Source organism: Bombus flavifrons, chromosome 1 (assembly GCF_040668555.2).
Source record: "Bombus flavifrons isolate JBK064 chromosome 1, iyBomFlav1_principal, whole genome shotgun sequence".
In the NCBI taxonomy this organism is placed as follows: Eukaryota; Metazoa; Arthropoda; class Insecta; order Hymenoptera; family Apidae; genus Bombus; species Bombus flavifrons.
The window spans coordinates 2,009,130-2,036,488 of NC_138442.1; the positions used below are offsets into that span (position 1 = coordinate 2,009,130).

At 32.1% G+C, this 27,359-nt stretch overlaps 1 protein-coding gene across 2 annotated transcripts in view; it reads right to left on the minus strand.

The window, feature by feature from the left end:
- cyc (basic helix-loop-helix ARNT-like protein cyc) overlaps positions 1–27,359 on the minus strand; it is a 90,178-nt gene that overhangs the window by 8,341 nt on the left and 54,478 nt on the right. For both annotated transcript variants that reach the window (XM_069121400.1, XM_069121409.1), the window contains exons 6-10: positions 16,750–16,842; positions 15,192–15,309; positions 7,069–7,251; positions 2,670–2,910; positions 367–505 (exon numbers count right to left, since the gene is read on the minus strand). In XM_069121400.1, coding sequence (XP_068977501.1) covers positions 367–505; positions 2,670–2,910; positions 7,069–7,251; positions 15,192–15,309; positions 16,750–16,842 — 774 coding nt within the window. The remainder of the gene's footprint in view (positions 1–366; positions 506–2,669; positions 2,911–7,068; positions 7,252–15,191; positions 15,310–16,749; positions 16,843–27,359) is intronic.

A 27,359-nucleotide genomic window follows, 5' to 3' on the forward strand; every position in this document is an offset into this window, starting at 1 on the left:
TAGTGAACTGCAAAGTTTTATGAGAATCTATATTTTTATGAAACCCAAATAAAAAAATGGAAGCCTAAGTAAAGATTTATTTCATCCAAAACATATTTTTGAATGTCTAAATTTCACGGAAATGCATAGAAATTCTCAGTCTAATTATTAGCTTTATCAAATGTCGCCTACTATTGGCTTTAAGTGCTTTATTTAAAATTTATTAGCAGATAGAAGTGTAAATATCCAGTTGTAGCAATTGAGAATGCATGTAACGGGGAATAACGACTGCGTCGATAACGTAACGGAAATTAAAATTTCAAATAGTGATCATTATCATTGCAAAAGACTCAGATAGGAAAGAGTTTCATGAATGTGGTGACTTACTTGCGTGGTGGCGCACTCGGATGCTTGAAGAGCAGCTTTATGAGATTCCGCTAGATGAGGGATATCATCGTGATGATAATATTCGTACATACTCGTACCAAGTAGCTCTTGTGGTAGGAACCCTAACACTAAAGTAGCCCTGCGAACGTTTCTTATTTATCATTAGGATCATTTAAACTTTAAATCATTATCATTATTGCTATATAGTATAACTCTATTTATCTGAACCCATCGGAGAGCAAACACCCTTATTTTCCAAGGAAACGTTTCTCTATTTTCTATAGGTTCTACTAAGCAATAAATTTTTGTAGTCATAGATACTACTACGTGATGAGAAATTTAATGCATTTGGACTTAATTAATCAGTATGTAGATGTTATAATAAATACAGTGATGTGCCAATGCTTATAGCCATTGTAATTAGATACAGAAATGTATTAGATACATAATTTACTGATTTTTCCATTCAAATAAGCGAATTCAGTCTGCAGGAATTAATTTAACGTGGTAATTAAAATTTTGTACCAATAAATGGAGTTCTAATAAATGGGGTTCTGATAAATGGAATTTTATTATATTGTTAGTATTAGACTGTGGATACCTATGCAAATTCATATTTTGATGAATATCATTTTTTAAGTTGAATCTAGGTAAATAAGTATCTTACTAATTAAATCTTATAATAAGTGTTACATTAGATATTTTATATACAGGGTGGTTGGTAACTAGTGGTACAGGCGGAAAGGGGGTGATTCTACGCGAAAAAAGAAGTCGAAAATATGGAATAAAAATTTTTCGTTTGAGGCTTTGTTTTCGAGAAAATCGACTTTGAATTTTCGCTCGGTACGGTACGTTATAGCGGATCTCTCTGTAGATCGTTGTCTCGATGGAAAAATTTAAGAAAAAAAAAAAATAAAAAAGATTTTGTTCTATATTTTCGACTTCTTTTTTCGCGTAGAATCACCCCCTTTCCGCTTGTACCACCAGTTACCAACCACCCTGTATAATATTTTTATATATTATGTAGATTGTATGCATTTTTGTACTTTACAATTTTCAACTATTGTATACAAATCCGCAGTCTAGATGTTATTGTTAATGATTCTGGTATATGTACATATGTGTACAGAGTGTATAAAAAGTAAGCTTAAAAATCGCCATTCGCTTAATTCTACACCTCTGTATCGGTGGAGATTTGTAAAAAAGAATCTGATGCCAAATTAACCTTGAGCATGATTTTCAAGGTCAACATCTTTTTACTGCAGTGTATTCTACTCATCGCGAAGAACAAAAGTCTCGAAGAAATCATGAGTCGCAAATGACTTGTTTTCTCGGAAAAAGATGCTAAAGTTTTAATAATCCTTACAAACTTCTTTTTACAAATCTCCAGCCATCCTGGTGTACGGAATCACGCCACGATAGCTTTTACACTTGCTTTTTATACACCCTGTTCATATAAATTTACGACATCTTATCGTAAAGTTTTAATTGACGAAAGAAACTTGAAATTGGAGCGAAGCAATCATTTTAGATAAATATGAAGCAATATTTGTTACATATTTTAGAATTCTTTCTACTTGTAAGTGTGATTGTAGAATACGTACAAATTTAAAAGGAATATAAATCTTCTTTTTGTTGAATTATTGATATCTTTGAGTAATATGCGAAGAAAATTGTGTTTTTAATACCATCAATGAACAGAAAAGTTAATTATGTACTAGTTATATTTAAAAAATCATGTTTATAGCGTAAAGCCCAAACAATATTCGTATTATAGGCAAATAATATTTTATAAGTCGTATTTTGAAGCGATATATAGGTTGGAATGCTCATACATATGACGTATAAATGTGAAATAAGTTGGTTGATAAATTCAATATTGAAAATAAAAAATGCAATATACCAATTACATGTTGGAGTGTAGAATGTACAACGCTGCGAGAAGAGCAGTTAACGAGTCAACTTGTCAAGCAATGTGAACAGTATATTTAAATGCAGACGAAAATTTAATAAGTCTCGGTCAATTTCTATCCGAAACAAAACAGTACTAAAAATCATAATTTTGAACAGTGTTGCTAACGATTTTCGATGTTGAAACGACATTAAAACCAGAGAAAAGAAACAAAATTTGAATACAGTACATATAAAAATTGGATAAAAATTATATAAAAAGTACATCAATTATTTCCCAAGAAATTAAGTGTTATGATTTGACATTTTACACAAAAATAATAAAATAGATACGTTAAGTGTTCTGAAGTACACATATAAGAATTATCGTTGAAATATTTATTATCATTTACCTTTGGTCGACGAAGAGGAATTTGCCATCCATCGCGTGTCGCGAGACGAACTTTATCGGTCTCAAACGTGGCTTTTTAGGCAAAGATGTAGGTAACGTTGACTGTAACCGACCAACTGCTACTAAACACGACAGATTGCAAGTTTCTCCGTCTCCGTCACCTTCGTGTTCTTCGAGGTCGATTTTTGCAGGCGCCCAGGACTTCAGATATCCAGTACATTGTATTACACAATATTTCCAATCTGTAAAAATATGCAACAGGATTCATTTATTGAAATTGTTATATACGGTATACAATATTATTAGTTTGTACGATTTTCAACTGTATCTTCCTTTGATATTTGTTGAAAATGACAACGTGAGTTCTCTCTCGCCATCTATATGCTGACGGCTAGTTACAAAAGAAAGTAACTAGAAGATATTACTAGACACGGTCGATAGACCAGATCGATAGTTTAAGACTTCCTTTTCGTTCATTCGTTCGTGTCCCTTCCAAGTGTGTGCAATAAAGGTTTTTCGGCACCAAGAAGTGTGGTGTTTTTCATCCGAATAATAAAGTAATAACTAACGCGATCCTACCTCTAAATATAGATATAACAACAATATTTAATGTTACGTACACGCAGCATTGCATCCCCATAATTTATTAACTAACTAAATGGTAGACATTTCTGTTTCTGATAAAATTAATTCTCAATTTTAGCAGATAGTTCTTTGCACAAAAACATTCAAAGAGATGTGTTTCATGTGTTTCTAATTTTAATGATTAGCGAAAAACGATTTTCAAAGGACTAATAGAACAAATTGATATAAGGTTATGTAAAGTTGATAATTCATTTTCCTCAAGAGATTGAATTCTCGTAATATTTATAAAGATTCATGAGATTGATAGAAAATTTATTCTTATTAATATATAATTCTTTTCTTGAGATTGAAAACTTAGTTGCATATTATTCCTATGAAGAATGAAAGATAAACGACATATACAAGATGTTTTTTACTTTAGTTGATTAAACATATGATCTGTGGTTATGAAGAAGGAAAATATGTTATATAAACATAGGTCGTTCGAAGCTTTATTAAAAGGTTACAAAAAGAATACCGAATACGAGAGGAATAAATTACTATTACCATGCAATATAATTAATGTAATCAGTGTAGTTATTAACACCCCCTTTCAAAATGTTTAACGTTCACATTTATAAAATTGACAACGGTAAAAGATCGAACTTATTACTCTATAAAGCTTGTATTAATTTTAATTTGTTTTGTTTTAGTAAATCAATAATCAATTGTTTCGTACTAATTCAGCATGTATATTAATAATAAATTCGCAATAGATGCCTCGTACCATGAAATATTGTCCTTTTTATTTTTGTTATAATTTCTGAATATTTGTCTTATTTATATAAGTTATACTCTTTTCTTACTTATACCCACAAAATATATGAGAAACATAAGCTGAGAGAAGCTGAAACGTTATGTATAAATTTGTGGCGGCACTCGACAACAAATACCGCCACTTGACACTAACTAGCACTGGGCGACGGTAGCGCAGTGGTTAGCGCTTTAGGTCACGAATAATCATCGGGACCCAGGTTCGAATCCCGACATCCGTGTCCGATTTTTCTTCCACGCATCTAAATTAGTAGAAAAATAACAGTGCGTCAGCAGCAGCGACATCTACAGCCAGCAGTTACAATCAACACGGACAACACTTACACATCAAACTGGTGGTGACCCCGACGTGATAGAAAACATTAACAAAACATGGGCGGCGAACTACGAAAGACGATGTTAAGGCTACGGCGGGTAGTGGTCGCGGTTACAATGCCCCTCCGCTGCAACCCTCCAACATATTTACTGTTTGGTTGCATTGTTGGAACGCAACTAGATGCGGCGGACGTTTAAGGTGTGAGGTTCGCGACTCTTGCAAAGAGAGCCTCTCGACCCCGGCCACCAGCTCTCCTCCAGCAAGTAGAGAGCGTTATGACGGACCCCCAGCCACAACCGGACACGATACACGAAATTAAAAAATGAACTCAATTCGCATCCTTACGAACTCGGATGATAGCGATCGCGTAAAAAAGTTGGTGGAAAGTGAAGAAATATGGACGATAGGAAACCGGCCCAATTTTACCACCAACTGAGGAAGCTCGCCCAGCCCCTCCACACCAGATCAGTTTGTCCGATCGTTGTGGAGAAATCGGCTCCCCGTCAGCATGAGGCGCATACTTGCTGCCGTCGACGATTCCGACCCACACAAACTGATGCGATCAAACGACCTCATCGCGGAGGAGTTCAAAGAAGATACGGGACACATTTCGCAGGTAGCAACGATGGTTGGAGCACCCGGCGCACGTGGAACCCGCTGAAGTTCCCAGGCTCACGCTTTTTTTTTTTTAATACGTTTAACGACCAGATAAACCAATTAAAAGTCGAGGTGTGTGTGTTCGGGATTTGGAGTGGCCGCCTGGTAATTGCCGCGACGCTTTATGTGAACCAGATGCGATCCTCGGGCAGGACGACCGTCAAGGGTCTACGCTACCCTAGTGCGGACCCATCATAAACAGTGGGCCTATTGTACAGTCAAGGTACTTTAGGACCCCACGGAAAAGACTCATAAGTCACGAAACTTCTTTATTTTATGCTACATCTCAGGAAGACCGGACGCGCGGGTTTCCCCAAGTGCAAGGTCACCCGCGCGCGAACCTTCATGAAGGTAGCCAATTTTTTCAAATAGCTTCCTCATTCATTATAACATCTTTGAGAAAATGGCCTGAAAGTTTATACGAACATGAACCAACTATTTATTTATTGTAATCTTACGATTTCTTTTTTCAATTTATATTCTAAAACATACCTTTGTTATCATTTTTACGGCACAACAAAGAATTAGCTATAGTTATAAATAATTACTTTGACAGACTTGAATTTTAGTTGTTTGTATGCAAATGGTTAATGGCATCTAATTGTTTACAGCAAAACTAGTTTATGATATTTAATGAAGTCAGCCTTTTTAATTTTAATTGTAGATGTATTTCAAAAGTAAAGTCACTCGGCAATTAAAAAGCCTGTTTTAAAAATGAAAATAGATGTGCACGGTCAACTAATGATGAGTAGTAAATTAAGGTATTATGTAAAACGAAAACTTGACAAGAGATATCGCAGCAAATGTTAAATTCTAAGACAAAACTTCTATTTTTAGTATTAATCATAATAATATGGATGCTTGTATCATTTTTAATTAGTGTTAAACCAGAATATGAAAAACAGAAGATCTGCCTTGCGAACAGTAATAATATGATAGAAATTCTTAAATATTTAAAATTATCATCAATTTCTTTAGCTACAAGTATATAATCTTACTTCTACTGTGCTATAACTGACAGAAAGAAACAATTTTTATTATAGAATATATAGAATTTATAATCTCGTATGTGGGATTATAGGATATATGGAAAATTTGTATTCACTGTAGATTGTATAATGAAATACATTTCTTGAAAAATTGTATAAAGAACACGAATAATATGTATTTATAAATATTTTAGTTAAAGGAATAGAAGAACATAAATAGTTAAAGAAACAGCATTTATATGAAAATATCTTATGTCCTCTTTAAGGATTCTTTCTGTTTTCCTGGCTACTACACTTATTGTAATACTTCTAATTTATTTTACATAATTCATAATTTCTTAATCTTGAAAAGTAGAATACATATTTGTATATGGCTAAAAATATAAAGCAGTGAAAAAGAATGAAAGGAGAAGGTATGTAAAGCGACTCTTTTACCTGTCTTTGAAGTAGTGTCTACTTTTCGCCTTTGATAAATCACGCGGCAAATATTCAAGTCGTAAGATCTTGAGGACTGATGACAAAGGACTAGCGATACTGTACATATTTCACTGATATATTTTTAACATTCTTTCACAGCAATACATATCTTTAACAGTACATATCTTTAATACATATCTTTTAAAATCTTTTTATGATTTTATTTATATTTCATTCTTTTTTATGTAAAAGAATAAAATATCCTCTTGTTAAAATTACTAGAAGTATATGTACACAATTCTGTGCGAATAGGTTTTTCAAAATTGTTGTGGTCGTATCTTTTACTTCCAGAGTTATCAATTTTGAGTGTATAAATATATGTACATGTAAATAGAAGCATACCTTACTATGTTTATAAATAAAAATAAAATAAAGTAAAATTGGATTGAAGTGTAAGAAATAAGTTGGCACGTATAATTATTACTTTACTTTGACGAAGGACAAAGTAAATTTTGCACAAGTCCCCCGATATGTTCATGATTAATTGCAAAAAAAAGAATATACATTTAGTAATTGTAATCTAATTATTTTACAGCGCCTTATAATGCATAAAAAATACTTACCGACATTTTGTTGCTTTTTTCGTCGATGACATCCGCCAGCAGTATCAGTCTCCTCTTTCACTTGTAATTCACTGCAACGAACCCCTTCGACTTTTCGTTTCATTCTACAGAAAAAAGATCTTCGTGCACCAGGACATAATCTTGATACACCCTGAGGCACATCAGTTTTCACCGGTAACATCGCTAAAACAATGTTAAACAAACTTGAATATATTATTCTTTAATGCTAATCATTCATTTGTCTAATATTGTACTTTGTTCAGAAGGCAAGTTTAGAAAATAGTTTGAGAAAGATAGAAAAAGGCAATCGTGAAACATAGTATTATACAATTTCACATCTCAAATGTAATTACGCATGACGCGAATACTAATATTTATTTTCTATAAGAAACTGAAGATGCGTGCTTATCGTATCTGATCTTAAAAATGCAAGAAATTTTTACTGGCAAAGAAATAATTATTTTCTATATCGTTCATTCTGAATTCCTCGTTATTTTATCATCCTGTCAAAGAGTTAAAATTAGCGATTTAGGTATTTACTTCGTGTCTCGCTCAAATAAAATTTGTTCAGGTAATGATTTTATGTTTCCAAATAATTTTATTGCATTCGTGTTTTCAAGTTACTCAAAAACAGATTTTCACATTTTCTTCAGTTTAATCAATTTCACGAAGGAAAACATATACCTGTTTTATGAGCAAAACGTATAAAAGAAATTAAAGAAGATTGCATAAAGAAAAAATTAATTCTATTCAAACGAAGATGCGATAACGAACACGCATCTGTTAGTATTTTATTTAACCTCTGTGAAACATTATATTTTTGAATATAATCATATCAAAATTTCGATGACTATGTTACAGAGAATGATAAAATCCGTTTTCAAAAGTATAAAGCTGCTTTCGTTTCCTTTTTCTATTCGCGACCGTATTGACGCCTGCAAATATCAAGTTCTTCGCATAATTTCCCGAGGGGAAATGTTACGTGTGCATGATGCGTGTCGCATACTTGTAGCTAAATCGACCTTGACAAAAGGAAGAAATGTAAAGTTCGAAGACGTGATTCATATAAGCAAATATTAAGTCGATAGGTAAATGCATATTAATCCACAACCGAAAGGCCGAAAGATGTGGCTTAGGTGGGTTGGGTTAGGGTTGGTGTTAGGGGGGCTGTTTATACTGTTCCCAAATTTTAAGCTTACAACGCTCATCATGTAAAATTCTGTGAATATAACTTTAGTTTTGTATTAGTATGTTTTGTTTTAATGTGCGTGTTAATTATTATTTGTTATTATTTAAACTTTAAAATCGATTGTTAATTAACTTTTTTCTCACACGACGAAAGTTACTACAATTTAGCCTGCTTTTTGTGAGATTTAGAATCATCGAGATATTTACTTGTACTACTATTTACTAAATACTCTATCTTCATCCAATTTTTAATCTTTCCCAAGCTTGCAAAATAATTTACGTACAAAATACACATTTGAATTTTTTTAATGAAAATTCATATAGGAATGTAGTGTAGTATCGTGGACGGATTGCCTGGGAGATATCGAGTGTGTGTTGTCAGTGTGACATCAATCCACATCAGAGACCAGGCCACACACCTTACTGGGTACCCTCAATAGTCTCAGGGACCCACTATTTATCTGGGCATTTTCATAGTTAACCCTTAACCTACAACCAAGGGCATAGCCCGTAGTACGATGATCGGTCCAAACGTAAATATTACGTTTTCGGCCCAAAATTCTCGAACGTAAATCGTAGCTTAAGGGGTTAAGGTCCTTCAGACCAAACAAGGATCTTTTATTTCAAGTGTCCTTCATATTTGTTGTTTACCACGGGAAAATACGGGAAACTTGGTTTTTCTCACGTTCGATATCTTCTGTTAGCAACTTTTTCTCGAGGGCGGCTAAGACCTTTCTTAGTCCACCAAACTTCTTATTACCGAATCAACTCACTTTCCTAGCCAAAATTGTCCTTAACGAATCAACTCATCTCGTGTCCTTAGACACACCCATCACTAGCTTTCCTCCGCCACAACATCGTCACTAAACTTTACTTATTCTCTATCTTTAGAATAGTCAATAGTCTTTTTACTGAGTTTCTACCTTTAGACCAGTCGCGTACTTAATTTACATATACGCATCAGTGTAACTAGGTTATATATAAAAAGTTGTTGGAGTAAACTGTGATTTATACGTGTCAATTCAGTGTGTATTCAATTGTGATTACTGAATTCATAATAAAGTTTGATAAAAAGAAAGTTAATAGTTGTGTTACGGTTCAACCTCCTTGTTTTTATTATCTAAGCCTTAAGTTTACGTGACATCAGCGTTGTCATGGAGTGTTGTCAGCGTATTTAAAAAAGAACCGTTGTAAAGAAGTTAGTTAGTGAGGAATAGTGATTGCGTAAACATTGATTAACGGAGCATCAAACGATATTATAACAATCATACGGTTACCAAGTCTATTAGCACTACACCATTTTCATACATTCATGAAGTTTTAATTGATAAATTGGAATGGTATGTCATGCTCATCTTCATGACTAATTGAAAACAATTAGCGATCATTTTGCAATTACTTTGCAACATATCGAAGTATTGCCAACAGAAAATTACAAAACACGTAATTGTAGTAAACGTACGTAAACTGTAGTAAATTATGAAGTTTCTTGCGTTTTCGAATGTACTGATCTTATTTTCTATGGTTCCCGAAAGTGTAGATATTATATCAATCAATAGGTAAGTTAAACTCTTCGTCAAAAAGATAGCCCAGGTGTGCTATCTTTAATTTCTCAATGACGCGTGTATAGTTTTTCATCTGTAACGTATAATATCAAAACATTATGAGCTCAGGATATGCGGTTCGTTGAAAATAATTAAAAATATTATGAGGTTTAGTGTGTAACAAAAAAAAATCGTTTTATTTTAAGAACGAAATGATAGCACATGCGCAATAAGAAAATAATCAACATAAATTGTAACTAACAATAATTACTTATCAAACATATATACTTGTTTAATAATGGGTACATTCTTCTTTATTTTCTATTACTTCTATTATACGATTTGGTATCGATTTATATAGTTTCTGGATATAATTTGGCTTAACGTGTCCCATTCGCGTACAGTTGCATTTTTTTAATTCTCGTACGTGTTGATACTGCTTTCCATTCGCGTATAATGCCGTGAACAAGTTCTGCCCAGCAATTTTCAATAATATTAAGGTCCGTGAAGCGTGCAGGCAACGGCAAAATAGATATATTATTTTCATTAAAATATGATTGTACCAATCTTGATATGTGTACAGATGCATTATCTTGTTGAAAGATGTAATCAGGTCCACCAGAACCACCAGAAATGCTTTCTGCATGATTATTTATTTGTTCTTTGATTAAATTTATGTATCGGACACTATTCATTCTCCCATCGATAAACTTGATACTTGTCTTGTCGAAGTAACCGATGCCGGTCCAAACCATCACGCTGCCTCCTTCTATTTGTCGTCGAATTGCTGAAATTGTCTCTTTTCTTATGTCATGAAAATAATATTACAATCCATCAGGACCATCCAAGTTTAATCTTTTTTCGTCTGAAAATAGTACCTTCCTCCATTTCTTTTTCCAATGCACTCTTTCTTTTGCAATGCGTAAACGTTCTACTTTGTGTTTCGTTGTTAACGAAGGTTTCTTTTTCAATTTTAGCCTCTCAATATTTTTGCAAGATAGTAGAACTCGACGAACACTTGAAACACTGGCACTAACATTAGATTTCTCCATTATTTGCTTCGTTGTTAACTGTGAGTTGGAAGCTACACGCAAAATTGCTCGCTTATCACGATCGGATAACGATGACGGCCGACCAGTACTTTTCTTTTTGCTATAATCTTCAACGTTTTTTAAGAAATTGTGTATTACTCTACGACTTCTTCTTATTACTTCCGATATTTTCGCTACTGATAACCGTTGCTGTTTTAGTTCAAGAATTTGCTTTTTTCCAGACTCGCTTAATCTTTTTCCGCGTCCCATAGTTACAAATTTATGTAATATTGTACTGTAATCTTTACTCGCTGATAGATTACGAACTACTGAGCAATTTCTAAACATATTTACAGAGTGTGCTATCATTTCGACCTTAGTATTGTAGTATCGTTGACGAGGGGCCTGGAGGGTGTCGTGCGAATTATAAACAAGCGGTTGCTGAGCATGTGCGTGGTGGGACTGAGACGAAAGATACGAGGCTAAGACAAAAGATAAGGGGTTGCTAAGGGACATAAATGAATTAAAAGCAGTATGAGTTGAGAAGCCAGAGAGTGCGAATAGCGTTGTCGAGATAGTGTTGCTAGCGTTCTTGAGAGAGAGTTAAATCCGTGGTGACGAGAGTTACTAATTAATTACCTGGTTGTCTTAATTATAATATGTTGTCGTGATTAGTTCATGTTAAATAACCATCGTTTACTGTTTAATCAATATCCGTTTAATCCATTTATTGTAAATAAATTAATTATAATAGTTTACGATACTACAGTATGGAACAGTTCTTCTTTGTTGTATACAAACATCTACGACATTGTGACTTATTTGCAGCAAGCCGCATATCCTGAGCTCATAATGTTTCGATATTGTACGTTACAGACCAAAAACTTTACACGTATCATTGGGAAATTAAAGACAGCACACCTGGGCTATCTTTTTGGCGAAAAGTGTATATTATCGCTCTCTATTTATATTATATTGAAAGAGTTGTTACCGCTCATTTCCGCCTTGATATTTAGTTGTAAGCAGGAGATTATGTTCGTACACTTTGCGGCACAATTATACAGGGCAAAAAGGGCATGTAAAAGATTTTCTTTACAACTCCACTGTTCATAAATTACTGTATAATTCTATAGCAATAACAGTAAAAAACAAAAGTTGATGAATAGAAAAATTAAAGCAAAAGAATCTAAGCGAAATAACAATGAAAATCACTTTTGCTTACCTACACATACTGTTACGAGAAATATGAGGGGAAATATATAGTATTTATACATATAACAAGGAATATATAAATGACAATTGCATACGAGGTAGTGTATAAGATGCGATGAATGGACTAACGATTGACTATGGATACGAGGAATTTGACGAGGACGTAGGGAATTTTTGAGAATTTACGCAGTTCATGGACCGAAATCGACAGAAGAAGAAATTTGATCTTATCGTTAATTTGATTTACTATGTCTGATCTCATGAATTCCATTTTTGTTATCTTATGTTTATTATGAAGGAATTTAATAAATACGATTACAGAATTTTCTCATAAATGAAAATGTTACAAACTTAGAATTTTCAGTATTCGGCTTTGTATAAATTTCTTACGTTGTTTTATTCTTCAATAATAAAGCCAAGTTACTATAAGCAAAAATATTGCAAAACCAAGTCACACGTACACACACATATATATACATAATTTCGACCAATTACTTTATTCGAATCTTTATTCGAAACGCAATGGATGGCAGATACTCGCGTGTTATTTGCATACAAATCTTGCAATTACCGGCATTCTTACGGTGTTACCGTTATAATGACGCTTCGACACTTGATCAATTAGCCATCAAAAGTGTCAGCGAATGCGCGATGCCGACCATTTTCCAGCTCAGTCGCCGGTTTATTAATTCCTTTGCAACAAGCATCGATGATTAACGACCGTGAGACTTCGTCTCGAAGTCCTCCGCGCGTAAATCGTACCAGCACGTAACATCCTCGAGATCCTGGCCGCGTATAAGCAGTACCGCTTTTCTCTCCTTTAAACGAGTTTCTTTCGTAAGCCGCTTATCTCGCGGCGCTAATTCGAAGATGTTTATCGACAGGCAGATGCTGCCGAACGACTGACATTTATCAGAATGTAACTCGCATTGACGAGCAACAAGTACTTAACGGTCCTGGAACCGACCGACGGAATGTCGAAAGGTGTCATAATTAATGGATTCGTGAAGGGAAAGTCGACGCATGTAGCTGACTGATAAAAACCATTTCGTCAGGATTGTGATATTTTTGAAGGAACATTACTTTCTCGCCTTTAACGTGCTTCTTATTTCTCTAAAATGTTTTTGAGTAATATATTGAGTTGATCGGAAGCTTCTTATTTCTCTAAAATGTTTCTGAGTAATATATTGAGTTGATCGGAAGTTTTGTAGCGATTTAAGGAAAACCTGTAAGCAATGTGAGCCTCATACAGACCAAATTGACCAATTACACTTTTTGTACATTTGTCAATTTTACTATAGAAGAACACCATTTATCTGAATTAATCGGGCCATAAGTAATGTAGATAATAGTAGTTCATTGATTCTCACCATTACGTATGATCTTTCGTTTATGATAGGAGTTTACGTTCAAATAATTTGATCTAATCATCAGGAGTTCATTTATGGATACCAATTAAGATTTCGTTCTAATAAAAAGAAATCTACTATATTAATCATACCAGTATATGAATATTAAAAATATACAAATTGTTATGTACAACATGAATGTATGAATTAATAGACCGAAAATATTTATGTAAATTTGCATTTTTACAAACGCTAATAAAGCAGTGAAATTTGAATAAATTTGTCGTATCTTCTACGTATTTTATACAGGGTGGTTGGTAACTGGCGGTACAAGCGGAAAGGGGGTGAATCTACGCGAAAAAAGAAGTCGAAAATATAGAATAAAAATTTTTCGTTTGAGGCTTTGTTTTCGAGAAAATCGACTTTGAATTTTCGCTCGGTACGCGTGCACTTTATCACGTCTCGTTATAATGGATCTCACTGTAGATCGTTGTCTCGATGGAAAAATTAAAAAAAAAAAAATCAAAAAAAAATTTTTATTCTATATTTTCGACTTCTTTTTTCGCGTAGAATCACCCCCTTTCCGCTTGTGCCACCAGTTATCAACCACCCTGTATATTTTTGTATTTGATGTATTATCCGAAAACATTGAAATGTACGGATGGTGCAATAAATGCTAATACCAATATAATACTATATTTTTATATGTACGTTTATCTTGTCCAGTTTTGCATATTTACAGATACATTGGCAACTAAGATTCTATTTCAAAAGATAATGTTTGTAACGTCGTTAGTTTCCTGTATTCTATAATTTGTCGAACGGATCAGTAGACTTTTAAGCAGCTCATATCAATGATATTTTCCTAAAATTAACATTTTATCGAATAATGTATTTTTGCCATTTATTGCTGAGCTCCACGATATTCCTTTAAAATATTTTGGTTTTGCAACAATAAATTGTTTGAAATAATTTTGTACACTTTCAGCTTCTTTTTCATGGATTTAACGACCACGATAAAAATGTATAAATTGAGTTTGTCGAATTGTTAATTGTTCTATAGCAGAATAAGTAGTGTTGATCATCGATTGCAAATCGTAAACGTTATAAATGGAAGATTTAAAAACGCATTTTAGGCATTTGCTACTTGTTTCACTTGATTCGATCGAAGCTCGGCAAAAGCTTAATACAATTTTAGAGAGATTACACTGATAATAATAAGACCATTTTAACTTTTGTACTTTTGTTTATGGAGAATTGCAACAATGGATCGCTATAAATAATAGCAAGCGTGTTAGAAGTCGTGATCTACCAATTTATTGGAAACGTTAAACTAAAAGGAGCGTTTAAAAGAAGTGTATGATTAAGCTGTTAAACCTATCATAAAATTATAAACGCATCATGCAAGGTATTATTAAATTGCTCTTACAATGAAGATACTAACAGCATCTCTTGGATTACTCTACCTAATAATTTTTACCTTTTAACATTACTAAACGGCACACTATTATCTCGAGAAACTTTGTATTTTTAAATACTGGCAGGTTAAGAAGATATTAATTGTTATTATTGTTGTATTAATTGTGTTATTAATTTATATCACTATTGTAAATTTCTCTCGATTAAATTATCCAAATTCTACGTGAGAAAATACTTTTCAAATATATGATACAAGTTATAAGAAGTAATTTTTACTAGATATAAATACGGAGGATCTTAAAATAAAGTCAAGAGATTATTTAACAGTCAACACGTGTTAACACGTGGACACAGACAAATCGTGTTACATTGGTACGTACTTTTGGCATCTATTAATCGCTCGCGTGGACTAAGATCCGAAGAGGACAACTGCTCCTTTACCTTGGCAACATCTTTTGGATGCAGGATATCGAACCAACTTTGACCCAACAGGTCACCCTGTGCAGACATAAAAAATTCATTTCTATAATATACAATCTTTCTATATTTAAAATTTTCATGGTATCAAGCTATAAATTTTACTAATTGTTTCATCCCCAAGGTTCAGGTAAAAGGAAGAAAAGAATTGTAATTGATTTTGTTTAGGAAACTGTGGACATATAATCATTCACAAAATTGTTTGTACATTCTATAAAAGGGCTATCTATGTAAAAAAGGTATTACATCTTGTACGTGTAAACGCAAACAATTTTTCTACATAATATTTTTCAATCAAATTTTACAAGCATTTATATAATAAAATAATGTAATAAGGAAAAATCATTTATTTTGATACGTTTTTATAAAGTTTAGTGAGATTTCAAATCTAGCAGGCTTCTAGATTTTTTTCTATTTACTTTCAATGTTACCCGACATGTACATGGTACCTATCGTACACTGTAGTTATATATAATATAGTATAGTATACTTATTATATACTTATTATACAGGGTGGTTGGTAACTGGTGGTACAGACGGAAAGGGGGTGATTCTACGTGAAAAATGAAGTCGGAAATATAGAATAAAAAATTCTTTTTTTTTTAACTTTTCCATCGAGACAACGATCTACAGTAAGATCCGTTATAACGAGACGTGATGAAGTGCACGCGTACCGAGCGAAAATTCAAAGTCGATTTTCTCGCAAACAAAGCCTCAAACGAAAAATTTTTATTCTATATTTTCGACTTGTTTTTTCGAGTAGAATCACCCTCTTTCGGCTTGTACCACCAGTTACCAACCACCTTGTATGTTTATAATATAAATATGAAGTAATAATAGTCATTTTATAGCACTACGTGTATAAATGTAAATATTTTACGAAAATATTCAAATAAATGAGAAGAAAGAGATTATATTTCCGCAATCATGTTATTTCAATTTGTAGACTAAGTTAACATTTTCTGAGTTCCTTGGTTTACTTTTAAAGTAATTCCTATTTTGCTTTTAAAGTAATTTTCCAACATTCTTTGTATCATCAATCCTATCTGTGTTCTTAATTTTAATTAACTTTTCAAATACGTTAACTTCACTGTGAAATTTGTTGCAATCGTATTTTAAATAAAGATAGCCTTGTTATAGAATGTAGATAGTTTGGAAAAATTCCTGGTGGGCCAGCAAGGATTTGGAGTCTCTCAGGAATTTAATTTTTATAAGAAAAATAATGTGGATAAAATTACAATTGTAAATTCTTTCTAATTGTCGCGAATAACGAGAGAACATATATGCTAGACATCATATACGTTACGGACAGTATTATATTGCACAATTTACAGATCACAGAGAGTAGATTTATTTTATTACTAGGTATACTATTTCTATTTTAAATATAACGCTGGAAGAAATTTATTTTATTACTCGTGTTTTATTACCAGTGCATCGAAAGAAACAGAGACTGGATACCTGAGAATAATTGAGTGTCTGCAAAACAGACTCGGATACATAAAGAATTCTTCCACGATCACAGCCCACCACGAAGACAAAACCCTCCGCAGCCTGAAACAAGAGAAGGCGCCTTTGATTACGTCACCTAGATCAAATATTAATTGCGATTATGCAATGAATATCATGGGAAATCGATGGATATTGTTATTGATAATTGTTTGAAGTTATTTCAATTTTCTGGGCTTGAAAAAAGCAACCGACGAATTAGTAATTTGATAATTGTTCTAACTTTAATGAACTCTACAAATGGAGAAGCGTTTTGTAAATTATGTAGCAAATTTCCTTTTGTAAGGTAAAAATAAAGTAGTGTAAGATTGGAGAGATTGTTTAGATGATACACTTTGACAATACAAATATTTTTCTTTTACTCAAATCGGTTTTAATTGTTACGAGTTCAGAGAATTATTCAGCTTTCATGTAAAATTTTTTATGCAATGAATATCATGGGAAATCGATGGATATTGTTATTGATAATTGTTTGAAGTTATTTCAATTTTCTGGGCTTGAAAAAAGCAACCGACGAATTAGTAATTTGATAATTGTTCTAACTTTAATGAACTCTACAAATGGAGAAGCGTTTTGTAAATTATGTAGCAAATTTCCTTTTGTAAGGTAAAAATAAAGTAGTGTAAGATTGGAGAGATTGTTTAGATGATACACTTTGACAATACAAATATTTTTCTTTTACTCAAATCGGTTTTAATTGTTACGAGTTCAGAGAATTATTTGGCTTCCATGTAATAAAATTTTTATTTTCTGCTGTTTCTTTTTTAAACTTTAGAAAATTTTTTATTTTTTCTAACGTTTTACCTTTGTATTTCTATTTTACGTAAAAAGTGTATATCATTTTTTTGAATATTAATAAAGCTATAGGAAAATCTACACACCTGATAATAATAATCAACAGAATTTTATAAAGAAATATTTTCTTACGAATTCTATATACTATACGTGAAGCACAGATGTTTCTATAAATTCATATTTTTATTAATGCCATTGAATCTAAATAGAGATTTATTTCTCTTTTTAAATATTATAACACATATTTACTTTACTTGTATTTTGTTCTATTATGATAAGTATAAAAACTATTTTTTCTTTTTACGCAATTTATCCACTATACAACATAACTTGAATTAAGAGTGTTGAAAATGCACTGAGTAGTTAATAGTAAAATTGAAAATTATAAAATAAAAACACCTTGAAGTAAGTAAAACAATTTAATCGTCTAGTATAGAAATAGAAAAAAGAAAAATAGATAGAATAAAATAAATAAATAAATAAATAAATAAATAGATATATAAATCATGTTACGTTTACATCTACATATTCATTCAATATATAATTTAGAGCTTATTAACATGTACTTGGGTATTTGTTTTATTAAAAATCCATCAATCTTTTAATAAATTCCAATTCCTTAAAATCACTTTTGAGAAGGAATCTCGCCAGTGTCATTTAAATAGACCTATTTACTGTTTATTTATGGCTTTTTGATCAATACCTTGACACATAGTGAAAAAGAATTTGCACGTATGTAAATACTATCTAACTTGTGTCGAAACTTGTCTAATAAATTACAGAATTAATAGCCATTACTTGCACTATCAACGACTAAAACATAAAATTTGTACCAAAGAAATTAAGACGTAAATTGCGCGAATATATACACATTGAAAAGAAGAAGTATGTAATTCATACTGAAAGGAAACATTTCTGAACTAAAAACCGTATGGTGAGTTTGCTACTTTGACACTGTACTTGTGATTACTCGTCCGTAAAATAAATTTAGGAACCGACAACATTTTCTATGGAAAAACTCAAAAATAAAATTAATCAAATTACATGATTATCGAATTTTCCTTGGGAATATCCTTTATTCTTCTATGAACAAATAGATATCATCTGATGTGAAGGGATTAAATAAATGAATATATCCAATGATATCTTTCGTTAGTAGCTAACTCTGAAAAAGCTTTGAAATGATACATTCCTGAGTTAGGAGGTTTTAACATTTTTCTAACTTGAGACCATGTCGGTTAATCGTGTTGTTGCAATGTTAGTAATCAATCAATGAAATTTGTTAAAGGTTACAGGAACAAGATTCGAAAGTAAAACTATTTTACATAGTTGTAAGATTTTCCCAGCAAATGTTTCATCCTTCTACTATCCCACGTACATTATTTGATGCCTAATAATTTGTTAAATAAACAAATACACGATAGCATCTTTCACTCTGTACCAATTAACCGTATCTATTCTTGACTCGATGGTAAAAGTCAATCTGAAAATCGAATAGGTTCCAGCGACGAGTGTTTCCAAATGGATCACCAGGATACCCGAGGCGACTCATCCTGATCGCAAACGTGAAATTCGATCGCATGTAAATTGTGTAAATCTCGTAACGGCGAATGGACTAGTTTAAGTACATAGGGGCGTACGGACGTTAATGAATGTTGTATAGAACCGAAGATATATCGTCACAGGCTTCGCAAATGTCGATTACGCAACGACAACGCACTTAGTCTGGCTGGTTTACCTGCCAAGGAGATTGACGATACGCATACGAACATTGACGCGCTGCTGCTCTCGCACTATCGCGATCATTCGATAAGGATCCATGCGCGTCAGGCTTTCAGGGTAACAAGCAAAAGTTGTACACGTCGTACCGGATGTCTGATCAATTTCAACCGATTGTTTCTTGCTAAACCTAGTCTCCCTTGTTTTATTTTTGCTCGTTAATGGTTGTAGGAGGTAATTGTTCAAGATATTAGTTTGGCTAGTGGAGTGAAGAATGTCGAAACGAATGTTGAAATTAAACGTTATTTGCTTTTGATGCGATTAAACACAGGAAGACCTAAGTTGAGATTAAAATTACATTTTAACGTGATTGTATTAGGTTGTGTAACAAATTCATTCTACCGTGTCATGAGAGATGAAAGTCTTGCTGTAATCTAATGTATCTGCTAATAAACAATTTTGTACTAACCACACATACCGTTCATTTTTTCTCAAATGGTATTATTAAATGACGTAATGTGTCTATTCATACTATTTGTACATATTCAGCGTGTCACATTATTCTGAACATTTAATAAAATAATTCTGAATGCACAACATATTTATTTTTACAGAGAGTATTCGCCATCATAGTTAATTATATAGAATAACAAAATATTTCAAATAAATGTTACTAAATGTGACAATAGCCGGATAAATAATAAAACAAAAAATGACACTTTACTTAAAGAAATTTGAACGCAGGGTTTACTCATCTGGCAGTTTATCTGATCAAAATTGATTACCCAGCTTTTATTCCATTTCATTAAAAAATCGTGCGTTGATATCTGGCATCGTTTCGAGACATACAGGGTGGTTGGTAACTGGTGGTACAAGCGGAAAGAAGGTGATTCTACGCGAAAAAAGAAGTCGAAAATATGGAATAAAAATTTTTCGTTTGAGGCTTTGTTTTCGAGAAAATCGACTTTGAATTTTCGCTCGGTACGCGTGCGGTACGTTATAACGGATCTCACTGTAGATCCACAGTTACCAACCACCCTGTATATATTGGGCCAGAATAAGGCATATAATTGCAAAAATTGAAATAAAACAAACATTTAGTGAAAATAAATATTAAATATAAAATATTTCTTTCATAGTCAAGATTGTATTAATTCTTGTTAATCATATACTGATCACAAAATGTTTCAGATAATATACTACAACAAATTATATTTTGAAACAATATCTCCATATACTAGTAAACTATTATATTATATATAAAAATTGTTTTTTTAATTTTTCTTTTTTTTTCTAAATTTTTCCATCGAGACAGCGATCTACAGTGAGATCCGTTATAACGAGACGTGATAAAGTGCACGCGTACCGAGCAAAAATTCAAAGTCGATTTTCTCGAAAACAAAGCCTCAAACGAAAAATTGTTATTCTTTATTTTCGACTTCTTTTTTCGCGTAGAATCACCCCCTTTCCGCTTGTAGCACCAGCTACCAACCATCCTGTATAATATATAAAAAATATAGAAAATGTTCAAAGTAAAACACTTCAAAGTCGATTTTCTCGAAAACAAAGCCTCAAACGAAAAATTGTTATTCTTTATTTTCGACTTCTTTTTTCGCGTAGAATCACCCCCTTTCCACTTGTACCACCAGTTACCAACCACCCTGTATATTAACGCATTGCATAACACCTATTATAGTATAAATATGAAGTATACAATTTAGTAGATTAACGATAAAATTTGTTATCGAGATTAGATGTGTTTCCATAATTTAATTAAAAAAATTATTGAAAAAATGGATCAATAATTATTGTGATTCAATTCTCATTATCATTGTAATTATCATTGACATATCGTTTGCTGCTTGCACGATTTCTGTCTTTTAGTATTAATCATATAAATGATTTCTATTGAAAGTAACAGAAAAGATTCTGTACAAATTTCCCTACCAATTTTCTTAAAACTTTAAATTTCGAAAATGTTGAAGTGGTCATCACTTCTAAGAAAACTCTACATCTGGTCTTTTTTAGTTTTCTCAAGCACTGAAGCCATCGACAGCGTGTAGACAAAAGACTGCGACGAAGACAGTATTCTTACTTAAAATTACACTTCTATTTAAATATATTTTCTGCCTTACAATTTATCCACGAGTTTTCTCTGTTTACACATCGAATAACCTCAACAGAAAGCAATAACAGGAACTGAGTTTTAGTACAATATTTACAATAAAAATAAAAATGTGTAATAAAAAAATAAAAATAACATATAAAGTAAGATAAAGATATCAGAGTCGACGAAAAGAATCATTCGCACAATGCACAATGATTTTTTTTCTATAATAATTTTCTGTAGCAATTTCTTTGTTACACAATTAATATCTTTGAATAAAATGAAAATAAATTTGTTTCGTTTAAACACTGAACTATAAGAAAACCTCTGCAGAACTTAAATGGCATCGCAGATATGGTTATGATGCAGTATCAATCAATTTAATCGGCAGATGTCCCGTGAGATAAGTTGCATTCCCTATTACTCCTCGGAAAGATGTTGTAACGTTTATGGGCTGAAGATGCGTATCTCTATAATTGCATGTTATGATGCTCTTTGATATAAAACGTTAATAAACAAAAATGCCTGGATGAAAGAAACTTAATTCCCGTTTAATACTTTGATGTCCAACAAATCTATATTTGATCACGATTCTGATTAAATATCAGACATGTTATTTTTCTGCGATTAACTGAAAATTCTGTCTATTGATTATCCCCTACAAATTTATCGGCAGAGAATACACATTCCCTTTCATTATAATAATAATAATTAGAATACCTGCTAGTTCTATATAAAATATGAAAATTAATCTACGTTACCATGAAAATAATTATTAATTAGTTAGTAGTTGTGATCTAATATACTATGTAGGTATGTAGTAAAAATTAAAGCTATTTGGAAGAGTTACCGTAGCATAATAAATCATAATAAATTCCTACATATAAATTAGGTACAGGTAAATTATACAATGTGGATTCCTACGATTGTTTAACTTGAATCCTATTAAATAGGTAAATTATATCAAAACTGGTCAAAGTAATGACACGAAGATGGGGCAGAGATAATGAAAAGAGAAAGATAAATTTTGTTATTATTGCAAATTATGAAATTATTATTATAATATTGTATTATGCTATTATTTCGAATGAGATAATAATCCTTGAAGGTTTTCATAATCTCCTAATGATGCTTTTAATTTATTTAAGTTTCTGTAAGTACCCTAATATTTATGAACGAGAGTGTACATCTAGAAATTGTATTTTCATATTAACATGTTTAAACAAAATTAAATTTTCTGTATTTGCCACAATTTTTATAAATTTTTCTAGTGCTGTACCTATAAAACCGCAACTCATATGTTGTAGTTTAGATGTTATATGTATGGTAATCCAGTTACAATTCTAACTTTTCATTCTTCTAACGATAACATTTATAATTTGCTTGAATTCATTAAAGAAGCCAAAATAACGGACAAAATAATATAATAATATAGCAGTAGCTGTATCCTAATAAAATAAATATCCGTTACTAATAACCATACAGTTGATGAGATGTAAGAAAAAATTACTTATTGCAATATGTAAAGGACGAAACAACTCTCTATCTACCTTCTATTCTTTTTCAGTTACGTTCACAAAGATATCAAATTGTACAGGCGTGTGCAATCAAATTGTCATGCTCGAATGCAAACACGCATTATACATTAAGAAGAAATCTTCCAACGATTTGATTGTCTTTAAAATCATTGGAAATGAAAAATCATTTGTCGTTCAACAGCAGGTACCTGGACCTTAGCCGTCAAGAATGCAAAGCTTACAATTAACGTCTAAATATTATAAAGAATACTTTTTTTTATTTAAAGGATGGAATGATTCCCTATTTAGGTTTTATTCTTTTTCTTTTTTGGGCTGTTATATTAATAAAAAAATGATATTGCACAAACATCTGTGGTCCGATCGTCACGCAACACACGATGATAACAAGTTTCTGAACGATTTTATTCTCTTGAAACTTAACGTCTAGATCTTAACCGTCAAGGATGCAGAGTTTATAGTTAACGTCCGTCGCACAGTAGAAATGTTAATTTATCCGTGAACCGGATACTAGTGGTATCGACGGCGGTAATAAACGTGGAGCAATTCACAATGAAAGTTCCTGCGGATAATAATGGAGCCGGTGTCGATCTGAGCTGGTATGCCGGGTGTGGTCACTCGTTCGAATATTTAGTCGAGCCGGTCGGGATAGAGCAAAGGAAAGTCCCGATAAAAGATAAACCTATCTACGTACTAGTACGCGACAATGAAAAATGCTCACCAGCCACCGACACGAACTTTGTGCTCAGTCGCGTGACGGAATCTAGAGTGAAAAGTAACTATGCCCGTTCCGTTTTACGAGACTCATTCTTAAAGTTTCGAGACTCGCAAGCGATGTATTCGATCGACGTACGCGTTGTGCAGTTTCTGTACAACTGTCTGCATCTCTGCACCCGAAACGACGATACCGTTATATGCTTGTTACTTGTTACGAGACGTTTATTTTGTTGGTTGATTTAGCTTGGAAATTGGATAAGAGTTTAACACTCGTTCAGTGGAAACTGGATTATTATTCCAATGAGAGTTGATTATTTTACTTTGTAGCGATAAAGCGAAGAACAGAGCTAAGAAGTTTGTTATGTGACAATTAAATTTAATATAGTCTGATAAAATAACAATATGTAAATGTAACGTAGGAAATAATTCCACATGAATCAAAATTGACTCAGTCTTTGTCGTTTGAGGATCAAGGGAGATATTCATAAGCTTGTCTGGCGTCGAAAACGTTTTAACGAAATCAGTGGTCTATTTTGGCATAGCTTTCTACTGGATGTACAGAAAAGTCTTGATATATTGTACATACTAAACTCCAGAGATACGAAAGAAAGGTACTAAAGGGTTTTTTAGAATAAAGAGATGAACCTGTTGCGGCCCTTGAACGTATTATGGTTCAATCTTCCTCTCGCTTTAACCAAGAAAAGGACACTTCATGTAATAAGAATATTTTTTTCATAACATTTAAACGAGAAATTAATAGTTATTAATTGTATTATTTATTAATTATTGAATTTATATAATTAGTAACGATTCTTCCTTATTTCCTTCAGAACTCAAGAAATTTTCTAATGATAGGAAAATACGATTTGTTCGAAAATGTCTTAAAGAATGCAAGAGGATTGAGGATAACGAAGAAATAATCAAAGACTGTTTAAGTCTTAAGAATAATTAACAGTAAACTGCGGATTTAACCAAACTCAGATTTTTATAAATTCGGATCAGAAAATGGAATTTACATAAAAATTCCTTTCATCCGCTAATATTGTAACGAAATCACTTATTTTCACGATACTCTTGTAAATGCATTTAAATTTTCTATAAATGCACAAACATCCCCAGTTTAATAATTTCGAAATAATTCATAACTTTGAGTTTAGTATGGTGTTCAGTTAAAGATTCATGGAATTTCAAAGAAGCGTTTAGAAAATTTTCTAGGCGTTAAGAATAATTAGGGGGTAATCGATAGGTATAGAGAACAATCAGAAAATGATATTTCGAGTCTGTCACAATTTCCCCGATATTGGCAGTTTCTAGATATCGCGAACGATAACAAAATAATTGCTAGCTTCCTAGATATAGAGGGTAATTCTAAAATAATTGACGATATCCTAGGTGACGAGCGCAATTAGAAAATATTATATAATTTCGCTTTTGACGCAGGTTTTCAGCAATATTAGAAGTTTAGAGAATTTCAAAATGACTTGTGAAGATTATAATTCGATGTGGAATTTTTCTGCTAAACATGAACCTTGACCTATGCTACTGAAAGTATTTATTGATCATTCTAGAAAATGAATTATTGATATCTTACAAGATTTATTGTTTGAAATAAAAATGCAGCATGAATTAAAATCTAGTTTAATCTAAACCTTGTCGCTTGTTTTTAAATCGTATTCAACTTAACTTTAAGACGGTTGTTTTTAAATAGTATTCGTAATCGTATTTTAAATCGTACTCAACTTAACTTTAAGTCATAATTAACTATAACAAAATATGATATATATTATATATTATTAATACAATTATATATATATGTCGAAGATGAAGGGACATCGGGCCTTTCTTTTGGAATTTTGGGAAGACCCTCCATACTTTGGTCTAAACTATTTATTATAGCTGTACTTAAATAATAGAACTTAGAAGCAGTTGTTGTCATACGATCTGATTATGTTTGCCCGAGATTTGTGACAGTGGGCTTGGGCTCGAGGTGACACAACTGGTCGCCGAACGTAGCCACGGTCACGGGATGAACGTTTTTACTTAACAGAAGAAGTACCAATATCGAGGGACATTCGCTGTATTAACAAACAAGCCCCGGGCAGGAGCAATGACGGCTCTACGCGGGTCTGCCTAGTGACGGCGCCTGGGATTTTGTTGATATCCCCGGTCAATATGCAATTGACAAATGTGATCGTGTCAGTCTTTTATTCTTGTGATCACCTTGGAGAGTTTACACTCATCGTCTGGTCAGTCAGTCAGAAAGATACCGTGCGTCACAGCTAACGTCACTTCGTGTTTCAAAATATATTCTATTGAACAAAGAGTTTTCCCCGTTGACCGTGGATTCGTTGTTGAACCTAAGAACATTGTCTTTGACATCTAGAGTGTCTAATCACCACGTTTAATTGTCAAACTCTGTTAAATCAACATTTGTACATATAATTGTAAATATAATCTCCATTGAACAACAACGATGGCTTGTCCTAATGAAAATACGTTACATGCCCCTAAGTCTAACGATAATATATATGTATATATAATGTTATCTCATATCGTCCTAATTTTTGTTGTAGATTTTTCACGTAACAAAAGTACAAAAAGTAATTCGTTAAATTCTATTATTAAGAATAATATAGTAGACTAACCAGCTAAGCAGTGCGAGTCACTCGTGATAAAGGAAGTGGATAAGTAATAAAAATAGTAAGATAAGTATACTTCACGAAGATAAGAGGAAGAGTTACCTTTCGTTTATCAGTTTAATTAATTTACAATTAACACTTGAAATATTATCAATAATGATAATTGCTATGTATACAGTATTAAATGATTTTATCGAAATGAAAATTTTCATTTATCTCACTCGGTATTCTAAACACTAATATGTCAAAAAATGGATTAAAAAACAGAAACTCGATGACAAAATCGAATCTTTGTTGCATATAAGACGCTCCAGAGTTTAGTATTTAAAACTACGATTAATATCTTTTTTTTTTCTTAGAAATTGAAGCATTATCTTTGATCAGGTTTTGTTGCAAAGTTTGTTATCAATATACGGTGCTTTTGTATATTTAGAACCCGATATCGTTAAAAATTTCTTTATATATAAATATATATAAATTTCTTTTAATAAACTAGATTACAAGTATGTATAACATACATAAATAGGAGGACAAAAATCATATACTTTTTGATTTATAAAACAAATTTATTAAGTGGTTTTAACCACTAAGCATAAAATAATGGAAACAGAATTGGAAAGTTCAGACGTGACACTTAAATTAATAGTAAGAAAGACTTTTTCTTTCTCAGATTTTGGTCTACGAGTCAGGTAAAGTCGTATGTATGTATACTTGTACACGTATGATATTGCCTTTGATCTAAATTAATACCTATTACTTTGAGAATCACTAAATAATTTGGATTCTTCACTGCTGCAGATATTTTCTTATCTTCTATTTTGTTCTTTTACAAAAGAAGCATTTCGTTATATATTTTATACAATAAAATTTTTTTATTATATAAAATATATAACAATTCTCATATATAACAATATATAACAGTTCATATATAACAGTTATATAAAAATTCCAAATTTGCCTATCGCACGTGCGATAAAAATGTGCTTCAATTAACATTTAACTGACGGGTAATGTAACGCGTTATGAAAGTTTATGTTTTGCCCGATATCT